The sequence below is a fragment of the Podarcis filfolensis genome (assembly GCF_964270895.1).
Source record: "Podarcis filfolensis genome assembly, chromosome: 1".
Lineage (NCBI taxonomy): Eukaryota > Metazoa > Chordata > Lepidosauria > Squamata > Lacertidae > Podarcis > Podarcis filfolensis.
Genome location: NC_139604.1, coordinates 59,209,436 through 59,222,929, shown reverse-complemented (window position 1 = coordinate 59,222,929; position 13,494 = coordinate 59,209,436). Strand labels below are relative to the sequence as shown.

At 42.2% G+C, this 13,494-nt stretch overlaps 1 protein-coding gene across 5 annotated transcripts in view; it reads left to right on the top strand.

Annotated features, from left to right (window-relative positions):
• Positions 1 to 13,494, top strand: part of LOC310756948 (uncharacterized protein C11orf24 homolog) — a 31,063-nt gene that overhangs the window by 9,302 nt on the left and 8,267 nt on the right. For all 5 annotated transcript variants that reach the window (XR_014544994.1, XR_014544995.1, XM_083601921.1 and 2 more), the window contains one exon: positions 12,012 to 12,255. Coding sequence is in view for 3 of the 5 variants with exons in the window: in XM_083601921.1 (XP_083458047.1) it covers positions 12,099 to 12,255 (157 nt within the window). In the remaining 2 variants the exon portion in view is untranslated. The remainder of the gene's footprint in view (positions 1 to 12,011; positions 12,256 to 13,494) is intronic.

The window sequence follows — 13,494 nt, the reverse complement described above, 5'->3', positions numbered from 1 at the left end:
GCAGCTGGGAGTTTCATTAATGAGAGAACTGGCACTTGCAAGACGAATATGAAAAGCTTTACTATGGTGAACCAGTTTGAGATTTAATTTTTAAAGGGATGTTCTAGACATCAAAGGTGGAATTCAGCTAATGAGTCTTCCAACATGGATTTACCCCCCTCACCCTCAAATTGACTTGTGGGGGAGGCTTGGAAGAACCTCCAGAACAGTGCGGGGGGGGGCAGGAGATGGGGGGGGGTAGTTCCATCAACTAATGCGACATTCAATTCCTCCCTAAGCCAGGTTTTTGTAGCGGTTTAGATTTTAACTGAGAAGTGGGCTGACTGGGCTGTTGTCTGCCAACAGCGCTGTGCATATAGCACAACCCCCCTGGTGTTGGCCTAATGCTAGTTATAGCATTGTATCAGCATCGAGTTCATATCCAGGATATTGCAGTGTCACTCTAGCATTGTGTGGCAACTGCACAAATAATGATCACAGTCGCTGAATGTGGGGATGCAATATTGTTCAATGCTGTTCAGTGAAGAGGGATGGTGGAGGGCATGGTTTGTAGCGTGACGCCATCCTAGGGGAAAGAGCAGAGTGAAGAAAGGGGTGGCTGATGTCAGCTGAGATCCAGACGGAGGCTGCTTTTCCTTCTTGCCTGCAGATATTAAAGCAGAGTAACTAACCCGTGGCCCAAATGTGCCCCCAGCCATTTTTTGTGTGGTCCCCCAATAATTTAACTAAAGGCTCTGCATTTCCTAAGGAATCTGAGTGTAGAAAGGCTGTGATTGGTGTCAGCTGGAGTACTGACTGGGGCTTATGCATCATCTTAATGACTTTTCAGTCACCAGAGTCCTGCTATGTCAGCATACACCTTGCAGCCTATGTCACAGTAGAATACATAATAAGGTGGTTAGGTTGATTCTTGAATGATGGTTTTCTTTTTCAGTGTAGCTGCATTGTGGAACAACAGAGCATGCACGTCTCGTCAGCATTCACAAACATTTGTGCATTCAATGTTGTGGATAAACTCTGTAAGAATTGCAAACAGTTCCAAACATATCTTGGTGTAGCAATTTCTGTAACGTAGTGCTAGACCATGGGTAGGCAACCTAAGGCCCATGGGCCACAAGCGGCCCACGGGGGTCATTTAACCGGCCCACGAGCTGAGCCGCCCACTCGGCGAGTCCCTGTGCACTGCACTAAACCAGCACAGCGCAGGGACTCGCTTCTGCTGTGCCTGAAATCACGCATGCACAGACACCAGAAATCCCGTCTGCGCAGATGCTGGAAATCGTGGGTGTGTGTGCGCACGCACGCACACAATCCAGGCCTCAGAGGGATCTCCGCTGGAGTGAACTGGCCCAGGCGAGGTAAACCTTGCCGACCCCTGTGCTAGACCCTCTGTTTTGTAGCATAGTTCTTCTGCAGTCTGACCCTATTCATACTCGCTTTGAGGTAGACCTGGGCCAAATGTTCACAAGGTCTGATTCTTAGATTGAAAGTAGTGATTTTGAGGGGACAAAAGTATTTCCTGAAAGAAGAGTTTAATACCTCCTGCATTCATACGCTTGTCAAAAGGATTTGTTACATCTAGCATTGCATGAGTCCCTTAGGAAATAGTTATTTTTGAGGGTGCAGGCACAAGTTTCATCAGAGGCTGACAGCAATATGCATCCTTCCTGAGATGGGTCTCTTTAAAGTGGGGATCAGCAACTGCAGACTCCTGGGCCAAATCTGGCCTCCTGAGGGGTGTTACCTGGTCTGCCAGTTGCTGTTTGACAGGCAGGGTAGTGGTACTGGTGTCTGCTGAAAAGGAAGCTTTGAATGATGAGGAATGGATTAGTCTACCCCATTCCATCTTAAAGTGGCCCTCCTGTAGGAGGCTTTAAGACTACAATGGCAGAGTTTTAGGGACATTTTTTATAAATGGCTAATTGTTCTTTTGGCTGCCAAGTACCCTTTTGCATCCAGCCCTGCGCTTACATTCACAGAAGCTGTTGGCTGGTGAGAAAATGAAGGATGAAGGTTGTATTTGTTTGGGAGTTGCACAGCTGTCCTGTGGGAGAACGGAACATTTAAAGACAGAAAATGGAGATCTTTAGTGTAGGGTGTTATGCTGACGTAACCAAAATGGTCAGAAACATATTTCCTGTGTGTGAAAAATTAGAAGAGGCTTCAGTAAGAACTAGACGTGGGTTCTCCCTCCAGGCAGAGGTTACTGTCACTTCCAAAAGTATAAGCCAATGAGCCCAGGCCTGAAGAAAGTGGTGGGATTCTTATCTATCTTCAGCTCTACATTATTTGAACATCTTCTCCTTGCTACATTCCTGTGCCCTCTTCAATTACTATTATTTCTATTGACACATATTCTGTCTCTGATAAACCTTAGTTGTTTGGTTGTCATTATCATTGCTAGAAAATTGAGATTTGAAATACAGTACAGTCGTACCTCGGAAGTCGAATGGAATCTGTTTTGGAAGTCCATTTGACTTCCAAAACGTTTGGAAACCAAGGCGTGGCTTCCGATTGGCTGCAAGAAGCTCCTGCAGCCAATTGGAATCTGTGGAACCCACGTCGGACTTTCGGGTTCCAAAGAACATTTGCAAACTGGGACACTCACTTCCGGGTTTGCGGCGTTCAGGAGCAAAAACATTCGACTCACAAGGCGTTCGACTTTCGAGGTACGGCTGTATTTTAAAGGTAGTCCCTGTTCCTTTAATTTCTGATGTTCAGAATGAGTGTAGGTATTTACAGGAACATAGGAAGCTGCCTTAAACGGAGTAAGATCATTGGTCCATCTAGCTCCGTATTGTCTACACTGATTGTCTGCATCTCTCCAGGATTCCAGACAGAGGTCTCTTCCAGCCCTGTGTTGTAGGTGCCAGGGATTGAACATGGGACCATCTGCATGCAAGGCAGATGCTCTACTGCTGAGCTGCGCCCTTCCCCAAAAGATATTATTCATGCACAAGAGGTAGGTTGATGCATGATAAGTCTTGCAGAAAGCTGAAGAATTAGGAAGAAAAGCTATGGATGGGAAGCCAAAAGTAATCCAGTGAGAATGGGTTGCTTCTTTTTCTGTAGCAGACTATGATGTCTACCCCAACTTCATCCCATGTTGTTACCGTCCTGTTGTGCAGTTAATTTCCTTTGAGCCTCACAAAGAGAAAAATCAAATTGTGGGGAGATCACCCTCTGCATTTGTAGCAGGGTGGATAAAAATAAATAAATAAATATCGGGGTTTTTTTATTTAAATCAGATTTTTTTTTATTTAAATTGGATTTTTAAAAATAAAATGCTTTTGGAGGAAAAATCTTTCTAAAGATGGTTTTCTATTTAAGTTACGTTATAGTCCAAAGGCTATTCACCAGGAAAGAAGAATTCGTTTTTAATTATGTAGCATAAAGCTTTATATGCAATGTTTAAAATTTTTGGTAAATGAATTCCACTAATCCATTCACAATGTCATGCTCTTCCAGAGGTTTCTGTAAGGTTATTTGGGGCAGTTTTTCTAACGAGAAGATATTATCACATATGCTCAAAAATGTGAATTTGTGTCTGCGGAGATAACATGCCTTTTATTCACAGGAAAAATGTTATAAAATAAACATATAGAGTTGAGGGAAAAACCCATTGTTCCTTTGTAAATTTATACACACAAACCAACCCCATACCTCTTAAATGCTAAGTTCCAAGAGGTTCAATGAATAGATTGTTTGGAGTGAAATAGATCTGCACAAGTAGCTAAGTGTGAAGCAGTAAAAATGAAAATGCAACCTTGTGAGCAGAATACTCCTCAAGTCTTGGGATCTTTGTGTAATAATTGTGCAAGTCGGTTGCATATCTGTGCAACTCAGATTTGGGGCAAGTGCTGAAGGCACTTCAGGGCTGGCAACCTCTTCCCAATCCCACTGGGTTCCAACAACTGCACTAACACTTAACTGTACAGAATAGGCACCTGAATGTAGAAGCAAATCCAAAGGGGTGGTGGTGGAAATAGTAACTGGGATCTGTAAGTCCATGGCGAGACCTTGAAGTGCTTGCCTGTCAGCTAATAAGAGTTCACTGGTTCCAGGCCCTTCTTCCCAGGGCTCGCCTGACATTGTCCAAACAATAAAGCCTCTACCCGGAACATCAGTCCTGCAGCAGGAATCCCTGAAGTTCTGCTCCAGTCCTTGGTTCCCCTTTTCCAGCTTTCCACCAGCCTGTTTCTCCTCGGCCTGTTCTTTCTGCAAGCCTGTTCCAGCCTAGGCCTACCAACTGTATCTCTCCTCCCCACCCCACCAGAAAAAGGAAGGCCAGCCTCACCAAAGCCAGGGCTGCTGGGAGATATAGCCCCTATAAACAGTTAACTTATTAAACCTCACAATAACTTCATAATTATCTGTCTATGTATTTCTAATAGTATAGCCAAATCAGTAAATTTTTTATATAACTGTAAAAACTACTCTGAAAATTTATTATTCCAAAAATGAAACCTTATATACCAGCAAGAATGAGTCTTTCTGTAAAAAATGATTTAAATCAAGTCTTACTGACTAGTGATTTACCGTATTTTTCGCTCTATAACACGCACCCGACCATAACACGCACGTAGTTTTTAGAGGAGGAAAATCCGTAGGCATGCCACCCGTAGGCATTTCCTCCATAACACGCACAGACATTTCCCCTTACTTTCTAGGAGGAAAAAAGTGAGTGTTATGGTGCAAAAAATACGGTAAATTGTGATTTAAATCCACCCTGATTTGTAGTACTTTTCCCTCTGCGTTGCTGCTGCTGCTGCTTCTTCTTCTTCTTCTTCTTCTTCTTCTTCTTGCTTGTTTGAATGCAATCTTAACCCAGAGGCCACTGGGGAACTGAGCTTTGAGTTGGAGCTTTTAAAAGTTCTCCTAATCTGCAACAGTGTGTGAAGAGCAAAGAGCTTCTCGTCCTGGCATGGAGGCTGTGCATTTACAATTTCACTTGTGCCTTTCACTCCTGATTAGGCCCTGGAAGGCAACAGCCCAGTTTCCAGGCAGGTTTCTATTCCTTGGAGGCGTTTACATTGACAGATTTATTGTCCAATCCTGACTTTTATACGTGGGGTTTGGCAGTTCATTTTTCTTTATATTAAACGGGATTGTTTCAGATATTCCAAATGAAGTGACATTTCATAAATGGAACTTCAGCCTTGTAATTTTTCATACGGAAGCCTTCAAAGAGCAGTGCAGTCTACCATAGCAGCTACTAGAGTGTTTGGGGGGAACAAAGCTGTGTGTGTGTCCTGGGAGGGTGGGGAAGGAAGGAGCAAGAGAGAACATTGCTTTGAACAATGTTAAGCTTGACATTTGCAAAACCTGACATGCACCCTCTCTATTAACATGTGTGAGGTTTCCATAGGCCTCATATATATAACCAAGGTTTTATTCCGGTGGTGATATTTGCATTGTTCTGTGAAGGTTGAGTGCTTTGTTCTTATGGAGGCTGTCAGTTGTGCATCAGGGTTGCATTATCTATCTGACTTTCTATAGTTCTCCTTCCCAGACATAATTGGCAGCATTATGAGTGTTTCTCAGATTACCTTTTCATCTTCTGAGGAATATCTGTCCAAAACAAGGAGTGCATTGCAGAGGGCTCTTCTGAGGTATGTTCTAGGCCAGGCGTTGCCAAACTCTTGTCTGTGGACCTGGTTAGTTTCATTCAGGTGGTTCATGGTGTGTTTCTGGAAAATGCTATTAATTATCATACAGCATCTAGCACAGTACAATTGCTACAGCAGGTGGAAAACCATTAAATGGTCCAGCAAGACCCACAGGAATTTTCAAGTGTGTACCAGTCCTTGCGAGAGAATATCCATGGGTGAAGTAGCAATTAAGAGGAGCTAGGTATGTGAAACCTATTTTTGAAAAACACGTTGTATCTAAAATTCTGTTAACAATAGACCATAGTATATTTGAATGTGAATTGTACTGTGGTTCCTCGCTATCCTGCAGTCAAGTTGACTGGGTTGTCTGCTGGTGTATTTTTTTTCCTTTTTGCAGGAAAAATACAAGGGCAAGAATGTCTGTGTTAATGAAATGGAATTTTGATGGTTGGGGGACTATGTAGATCAGTTGCTTTATGATAAAAATGACAAGAAAAGCTTTTCTAAAAAGATGCTACACCAAGGCAAGACCTGTTCTGTTGTAATGGCAGTGGGGGCAGGTATTGCAAGGAAGTGGTGTTACAGCTCCAGTCTCCTTGCATCTGACAAGACAATTGCCTTCCTTAATCAGTTCATTACCTCAAGGCTTGTGCTACATTTGCAAGGGAAGCTGAAAAAAATAAAGCTGCAAAATGGAACAGCAGCCAGGAAATGCAGGAATGCAGTGGTTTTGGGAGGAACAGTATTTGAATTATTGAGTGAGTGAATGGTGCTCTTACAGGATAAATAGGCTGGTGTGGTACGGTATTAGGGAAAATAAGGCCAAAACAACAACAACCATGATGCAAATTTGTGGATGCTGTTCTCCTGTGCAAATTACCATCTACTTATTTTTTACTTGTTTCCATCTAGGCAAACAGTGCCTAGAAAAAACTCTAGTGGTGTCCAGGAAGTTCCTCTTTCATTGCTAAGGAGATCACTTTAGAGAAGTTCTAAGGTGAATGAACTAGGAAGCCAGGGAAACCAGTTGAACCATCTCAGTTGAGAAAAACTTGAAAAGGCAGCTGGGAGAGCCAGATGTCACACAGCTTCCATGTGAGTTGTTTCCTGACACATGCCAGTCTCTTCAATAGTGGAGAAAATCAGCAAGAGGGTAGCTGTTTTAGTTCGTTTGCATCAAAAACAATAACTAATAAAAAAAAGCCTGAGGAATAAAAATATTGCTAAAGGAACACCAGTTAATTGACTACAATATATAATAAAATGTCAGACATTTTATTTTATTTTATTTTATTTAACTCGAAGCTGCCAGAGTGGCTGGGGTATAAACAATATTATTATTATTATTATTATTATTATTATTATTATTATTATTATTATTATTACTAGGGTGAATTTAACTTCTGAACGTTTATTTTGAAGGGGGAAGGAGAGTGGTTGCTATATCTGAGATAAGGTTTTGACATTTTTTAAACTCTGACTTCAGGAAGGCTCTCCCAAGTTATATGACCTGACCTACCAAATCAAAGGATACGTGATCTGGTAGTATTGGAATCCATTTAGGCATTTGTCACATGCACTCTTAGATTTTTAAATTGAGACTTGAAAGCAGAGTTAACTTCTCCCAGCGACCTTTCTTAGCTTGCCACCTCCTGGGAAGCAGGACATCATGTTAGCTGGCAATTGCTTATAACCAGACTGGTAAGTGGCCAGAAGACTGTCTAGCTAAATTCTTGTACTCCAAACCCAGTGCAGATCAGCCTACACACTCCAGGCCATTGTGCACTAAAGTAAGGGCATTGTGCTAACAGAGTACATGGTTTCCTGTGCCTTGAGCAACAAAGCCGGCAAGCGTTTCATAGAAAAAGATGTTCAGAAAACCTGAGGCACCAGTTTGCTGCTCCATGATGTAGTGATGGCTACTGACTCGCAGAGCTTTGTAAGAGGATTTGACAAAGTCATGGAGGGGAAGGCCATTGATGGTTGCTAATCATGGCAGCTGTGTACTACCTCCAATGTTGTGAGTCAGTCTGCCTCTGAATACACATTGATGGGGTCACAAATGGGAAGAGTGCTGTTCTGTTCATGTCTTGCTTGTGAGCTTCCTAAGGACATCTGGTTGGCCTTTATGAGATCAGGGTGCTGGGCTCAATGGGCCTTTGGCCTGATTGAGCAGGGCTTACCTTATGCTGTGCATGGGATGCCAAAGAAGGCTTCCCTCCTGATGCAAATAGCAGCTGGGGGAGCAATTTTTGTCAGGACCATGGCAGGGGCAGGATAAAACCACTTCCCCCTGCTATTACTTAGATAACAACAATGTGCAGGTTAGTTGCATTCATTGTCCTCTCTGTTCTATAGCATTTCCTTATAGATTTTGTTATTGAACATTATGTAAGCACCAGCCAAGCCCTTCCCCAGTACATGCACAGTTTGATCCAAAAAGGCAGATGATGCGTTTTTGGAAATAATCCACCGGCAGCAAGGGCAGATGTTCTGTAGTATTTTTGGGCCTGAGTTATAAGACCGAAAGATTACTGCTTAGTTAAAGGCATGCTGTAAAGCTGTTCAGGGCTATTTATGGTGTGCAAGAATTAGATCTTTTGAAATGCTCTCCCACATCCAGTATAACTTTGGCTATGAACGTGTAAATACACTGCACTCTGCACAGACGTTTGAAATGTTTTGTGTCGCTAATAGATTCTGCAGTGTTGAGCCAAATTCCTATGCACTCCTCTGACTTTTCTTTCAGCGCTGCTTGACATCCCATCTCCCAATGCAAATATTGATTCTGCTTGTTGCTCAACATGAAGTCCTGATTGTTTTTGCACATCCTGTAGGAGTAGATCGTTTCTGTATTTGAAAATGGATCATGGGTGCCTTACCTTTATGGAAGGTACTCACTGAACCAGCGGAATGTTGATGACACAACTATAGGAGTAGGTCAGTTATGCATGTGAAAATGCACCATTAGTTTCTATGGTGGGTGCTTGTTAAGCTGCTCAGCTGAGGCACGGAAGGCTCCCTTCGCCTCTTTGGGTTCTAGGGTGGGTCTTTCTGAGGGAGGTACATTCTGGCACCTTTTTCTCTAGGGGGGAAAAAGCACTGATTGTGAGTTCTACTTAATATCACAGCTCTAGATTTCACTTACTTTGGTGATTTTTATTTTAGAAATGTTGACCTAGTTAAACATTCAGAAAAAGAACAAAGGTTGTCAACTCTATAAATACCTTGAAAAGGGAGCATAAAATTAATGGCATAATGGAGCACAAAATTAAATACAGCCTTCTGAAAGCTATGTTTTGTTCCCGAACTATTAGTGCAGATTGACTTTATCGTGCAACCATAAATGGAAAAGTTATCAAATTGCAAGATGGAATTCTCTTGGTCCTAAGGGGGAAGGGGAGTGCAACCCAGTGGAAGATCACATGCTGCTTTAAAAAATAATAACAATTTGTTTTGGGGTTTTAGGAACAAGGATCATAGGATACAAATAAATAGACCAAGTTATCTCATGCCATTTGTATATCACAAAACTAGCATAATTAATTTTCAGTAATATCTGCAACATAAGTGGTCAATGTGTAGGTTCTTGGTTCATGAATTGATTTGAACAAAAACAAAGGGGAAGCAGGATAGAACAGAAATAAGTGAGAACATTAAACATCACATAGCTAAACACCCAATCAGGAGCCCTTGTGGTTGTGCTTAGATTAAGTATGAGTAGTAGTCATTTTTCCGCTTATGTTACCAATGAAACAATGGTGTATTGATGAACATAGGAGGGAGGTTCAAAGCAAACATAATTTATGTTTAAATTTAAATTTGGATCAACCAAATTGAACCAAATGCTGATAGGGGCAGGGCGTTGTTCATTTTCTGGAATACTGCCATGTTATGAAATTTTTAAAAGCGCATCCTTTTTATACAAAAGGTCCCAGGCTCACTCCCTGGCATTTTCAGGTATGGCTGCGCAAAATCCCCTGCCTGAAAGGCCTGGAGAGCCTTTGCCAATCAGTTTAGATAGTTCTGAGTTAGTTGAACTCAGTATAAGCAGCTTCCTGTATTGCTAAAGGCCAGCTTCCAGTCAGAATACCCACAGAACTGTAGGCCAAGTTAGGGTGCATGTCTCCTTCCACAGCTGTCTCAAATTTCAGTGGTTCACAGCAAACTCTTCAAATAGAAGATCAGAGGATGTAATGCCCATGCACAATGTAAACCCTTGTTTCCAAGTGGAGGCCTGGTGTTGAGCCTAATGTAAGACTAAGCTGTCAATTTAACTGTGTCCAGCAGTCAGATCGCTTGCTAGTTTCTATATCGCTGCTTCCACAAAAGAGGCCATAATGGGAAACTTCTACCCTCATTAAGTCTGCAAAGACTTGTTCTATTACTCTTTAAGGCTGAAACATTTTGTAGATTGATATTCAAGCCTGAACACTGTGCTTCTGTTCAGAAACATAATCTCCCCATCACCCTTTCTACACAACCCACACCCAGGGTATAGTGGACTAACTTCTGCCATATAAATTTGTTAGACTTTAATGTGCTACAGGACGCTTTGTTTTTGCTGCAAAAGGGTAATATTGCTACCCCAAGCCCCTGGAAGTTGAATTCAGGATTTGTCTCATGCAGTGATTTATTCTCTGCTGTTTAAGACACTGGAGAGACTTCAATGCAAGAAGGCCAGATGTCTTTTTCAAAGTCTCAATGCAGCCACAGAGCAAGTAGGCCCTTCTTGCATTGTGAAAGTTAGTACATCTTAGTGTTTCTCCTATAAAGAAAGAATTTTAAAAGTTGCTAAAACCATGGCAGGGTGGCAAGCCTGTCCTATGTTGTTATTGTTTTATTAAATTTGCATCCCACCCTTTCTTCCAAAGGAATCCAGGACAGCAAACACAAAAGTGAGAATTAAAAATAAAAAACTACATAAAACAATTTAAAACATCCAAAGAAATTTAAAATGGTCATAGCTATCTAAAAACATGTAAAACAATCACACATATAGAGGAGATTTCAGAAGTCACACCTATAGTGAGTGGGCTACCTCACACATGAGAATAAAATAAAATCCTGCCTCTGTCTTGTGATGAGGTTAAAGGAAGGTATGATATGAATACAGCTTCCAAATGGATTATATCGCCTATGCAGAATATTTTAATCCTTCATTATATGATTGACATCTTTCTGGGCATCTGAATTTGAAATACTTTTTAAGGTTTTGTTTTAGGTATTAACATCCCAAATCTGCCTTTTAAAAAAAACCTTAAAACTTTATGGAAGCAGTGTGATCAACCCCAAAGAGAGACATGAACTATCAGAATTATGGGAAATGGAATGAAAAAATGCTTTCTGATAATAAGATATTTAATACAGTGCATGTTTCCCAGGTGTTAAGGAGGTGACCTTTCCCGTGGTGGTATAATTCTGCTCCCTGACCAGCAGCAAAATTCATTCTGCAGTATTTTAGCCAAGGAAGCAAAAGATTTCATAGGCCTTATTTATGTTCAAGTGTAGATTTCCAGATGAGCAAAATGAAAATACAGTGGTACCTCAGGTTACATACGCTTCAGGTTGCAGACTCCGCTAACCCAGAAATATTACCTCGGGTTAAGAACTTTGCTTCAGGATGAGAACAGAAATTGTGCTCTGGCGGCGCAGCAGCAGCAGGAGGCCCCGTTAGCTAAAGTTGTGCTTCAGGTTAAGAACAATTTCATGTTAAGAACAGACCTCCGGAACGAATTAAGTACTTAACCTGAGGTACCACTGTACTTGCAATGAGGTGCTCAGGCAGCTTTTTCTTTTGTGGGGACACTTGGCCTTCCATGGGCCATCAACTGTGGAGGTGGCTGAGCAAGAGTAGAGGGAGGTAGTAGTAGATTGCGTTACGTGGTGGTTATGTTAATAATACTGCTTGTAGCTGTTAATATTTCTAAGAATTTTTTCTTTAGATGTCAATCTAATCTTAAGTAGTTATTCATTGGTCCCACAACTGTGAACTTCAATGGTTCATTAATAAATTTAATCCAGGCACTGCTTTGGCCTAGATACCCTTGGTCTCAATAGCTGACTCCTGTCACATGTTTGCAGACCATTCCGTCGCTTGGTCTTTGCCAACCTGGTGCCCTCCAGATGTTTTGAATCACTGCTCCTATCAGCCCAAGTCATATGCCATTCTGTTAAGTGTGCTAGGAAAGTAAAGAGGAGTGTTCCAAACTCGAGAAAACTACCATTGTTGAAGTCACTTGTGGCCTTTTGTCTTCTCAATGTGTATAGCACACCAGTGTGTGGTAATGGGACCCATAGAAAGAGAGGGCTTTTGCAGGCAGCTGGGTGAAGGCCTGGAAATGTTTTGAAAATGACTGGAAAGTGTAAGTTTGTGGTGTTTTTTCTTTTCTTTTGCAGATGTGCTACTTAAGACCTGACAGCAGCTTTTAAATCTGGAGGTACTATCCAGAGAAGTTTCGTTTCCTTCCAAGGCAGGCCTTCAAGATGTGGACAGCTGTTGGGTCTTTTCTGTTGATCTCCTTATGTGTGTCTGAAAACGGCAGCTCCATCTTAAAGGAGAGGGGGGTCCAGGTAACACATGTACATCTGCTCAGCAGTGAAAAGCATTGCAAGCAAGCTTGTAAAGGCCCAACAGCATCAGGTAAGATTACCTCACCTGACCATAAATCTTTTCCTTTGGGGCAGTAGGCGTCTGCTTAGGTCTTTCACAGCATTTGTGATTATGGCTGCTACATATGCAGTAGCTAAATGACTTCGCAACCTTAGTCAAATTGAAAACAGCACCAGTTTTCCAGGGACTGCCTTTTCTCTATTTCTTTTTTACAATTTTACAATGCAGCAAGCATAGAAGAGCCTTTGTGTGTAACGGTAGCAAGGAAATTGTGTTAGATTACTTAACATACCCTTCAGCCAGATGTCTCTGTATTTGATGAAGTTTCACATTCTTCTGTGTCCTTGTTGCCCTGTTACCTGAATGCCCCAGAGATCCTTGGAATGGATTTGCAATCCAGTTTGACATGAGCTTCACGGGTGACTTAATCAAACCCCTTGGAACTTTAGGAGCTTCTAGACTCGGGGTGACTAAATTATTCCCCCCAGATGTTGCTGGACTACATCCCTGACAATTGTCCAAGTTGTCTGGAGCTGTGGTGAGTTGGAGCCTGACAACATCTGGAGGGTCATAGCTTTGCCCACCTCATTCTAGGCTTAAATCATCCCTGACAGATCCTCATCAGTTTCCCTATTTAAAGGCCATAAGGGAAGAGGACTTCAGTTTCCCAAAGCAACTTTTCACATTACCTAGCTTTTATGGATGCTGCTATAAGTTAGGAAGTGGTTGGGTTTGCTCTCTTGTGGCTCCCCCCGCCCGAAGCTGCTTATCATGCCCCTACCACCAATCTTCTCTAAGTAAAATGTGCCCAGCTTCTTACCTTGTCATTGTAAGACACAAATTCCAGTCCAGCATTGTCTACTTCATTTGGCAGGGAGGTTCTCCCAAGTCCTCAGATGTGGGACTTTTCCTAGTTTTCTTGCTGGAGGTTTTCTTAACTAACATTTCAAAGGTCGGCCCCAACAACATTCTGCATTCAAAGCACGTGCCGTGTGATGCAAGTCTTTGTAGCTGCCTTCTCCTTGTATCTTGCTTCTACTTTTTATCTGAAGGGACTTGCCTGGAGCTTGTAAGCCAGGGGTCAGCAAACTTTTTCAGCAGGGGGCCAGTCCACTGTCCATAGCTGTCAACTTACAGATTTGAAAATAAGGGACCAGCAGCCAAAATAAGCGACCTGCAGCCTCACCTGTTCCAGGCACTCCGGTCTTCCTGTCCTCCTGCAGTCTGGTCAAACTCATGCTGGTAGCTTCGAGAACACTGTCCAACCAA